Source organism: Microtus ochrogaster, chromosome 5 (genome assembly GCF_000317375.1).
Source record: "Microtus ochrogaster isolate Prairie Vole_2 chromosome 5, MicOch1.0, whole genome shotgun sequence".
In the NCBI taxonomy this organism is placed as follows: domain Eukaryota; kingdom Metazoa; phylum Chordata; class Mammalia; order Rodentia; family Cricetidae; genus Microtus; species Microtus ochrogaster.
The window spans coordinates 73,117,795-73,119,003 of record NC_022012.1 but is presented as its reverse complement, the minus strand read 5'-3'; the positions used below and the strand labels follow the sequence as shown (position 1 = coordinate 73,119,003).

At 38.5% G+C, this 1,209-nt stretch overlaps 1 protein-coding gene across 9 annotated transcripts in view; it reads left to right on the top strand.

Moving 5' to 3' along the window:
* The window catches only part of Herc1 (HECT and RLD domain containing E3 ubiquitin protein ligase family member 1), a 166,544-nt gene that overhangs the window by 93,291 nt on the left and 72,044 nt on the right, over positions 1–1,209 (top strand). For all 9 annotated transcript variants that reach the window (XM_026779061.1, XM_026779067.1, XM_026779062.1 and 6 more), the window contains one exon: positions 639–794. In XM_026779061.1, coding sequence (XP_026634862.1) covers positions 639–794 — 156 coding nt within the window. The remainder of the gene's footprint in view (positions 1–638; positions 795–1,209) is intronic.

Below are 1,209 nucleotides of genomic sequence, written 5' to 3'. Positions count from 1 at the left end.
TGCGCCACCATCGCCCGGCTATACATTGCTTTTTGCAATAGCAATTCTTTAAGAAAAATGGATAAAATAAGTGCATATATATTATACTAAGTATTAGTGTTCAAGTACCTAATAAGAAGCAACTTTTCAGGTAGGAAAGATTTGAGTTCTACTTTGAGGTTATAGTACATCATAGCGAGAAGGCATGGCAGCAGGAATATGAGAAAACAGGAGTGTAAAAGACACATTATTACATCTACAGGAAACAGTGGGGCAGAGGCTTAGCTTCTGGGATGCTTGCTGCCCACATTCAGGGTTGGTCGACCCTTCTCAGTTAAACTTCTGGAAACACCTGAAGGAACATCTCCTAGGTAATTCCAAAACCAGTCAAGTTGATAACAAAGGTTAACTGTCGCATACACATTTTAACATGCTTACTCTTCTGCTACACACATATAAAAGAGGTTTCATCAGGATTCATTTCAATTTTTACCTTTCCCTATCCTCTAGTTTTCAAAAATTGGCATGGCAACTTATTAAAAACCTAGACTGTGCTTAATGCAATTGAAGTATAAGCTGATAAGATAAATTTTACCTTATTCTTATCCTGGGATTGCTGCCTTTCAGTTAAAATGTAAACTTATCTCTCCACTTTTCAGCTGCCCTTAGGAAACAACATGCAGCTGAACTCCATCTAGGGGATTTTCTAGTGTTTCTTCGAAGAGTTGTGTCTTCCAAAGCAATTCAATCAAAAATGGCTTCCCCCAAATGGACAGAGGTATTGCTAAACATAGCGTCTCAGAAGTGCTCTTCAGGTATGTCTGTTGCCTCCGTTTAGAGTGCTTTTATGTGTTGCATGTATTTTATTAAGGTGATGCTAGAATTTTGACAACACTGGGCACCTGATCTTAATTTCAAGACTTTTCTTCTTTGACTTTTGATTATTTATTTGATTGATAGAAAATGCCAATTTCAGAGATAGTAATTGGTAAAGAATTAATAATGTCAGGTGGTGCTGGAGAAATTATGATTTAGTCTAGAGAATTTGGCCCTATTTGTTAATATTAAAAATGTACTAGGGGCTGGAGAGACGGCTCAGCAGTTAAGAGCATTGCCTGCTCTTCCAAAGGTCCTGAATTCAATTCCCAGCAACCACATGGTGGCTCACAACCATCTGAAATGAGGTCTGGTGCCCTCTTCTGGCCTTCAGGCATACACGCAGAAAGAATA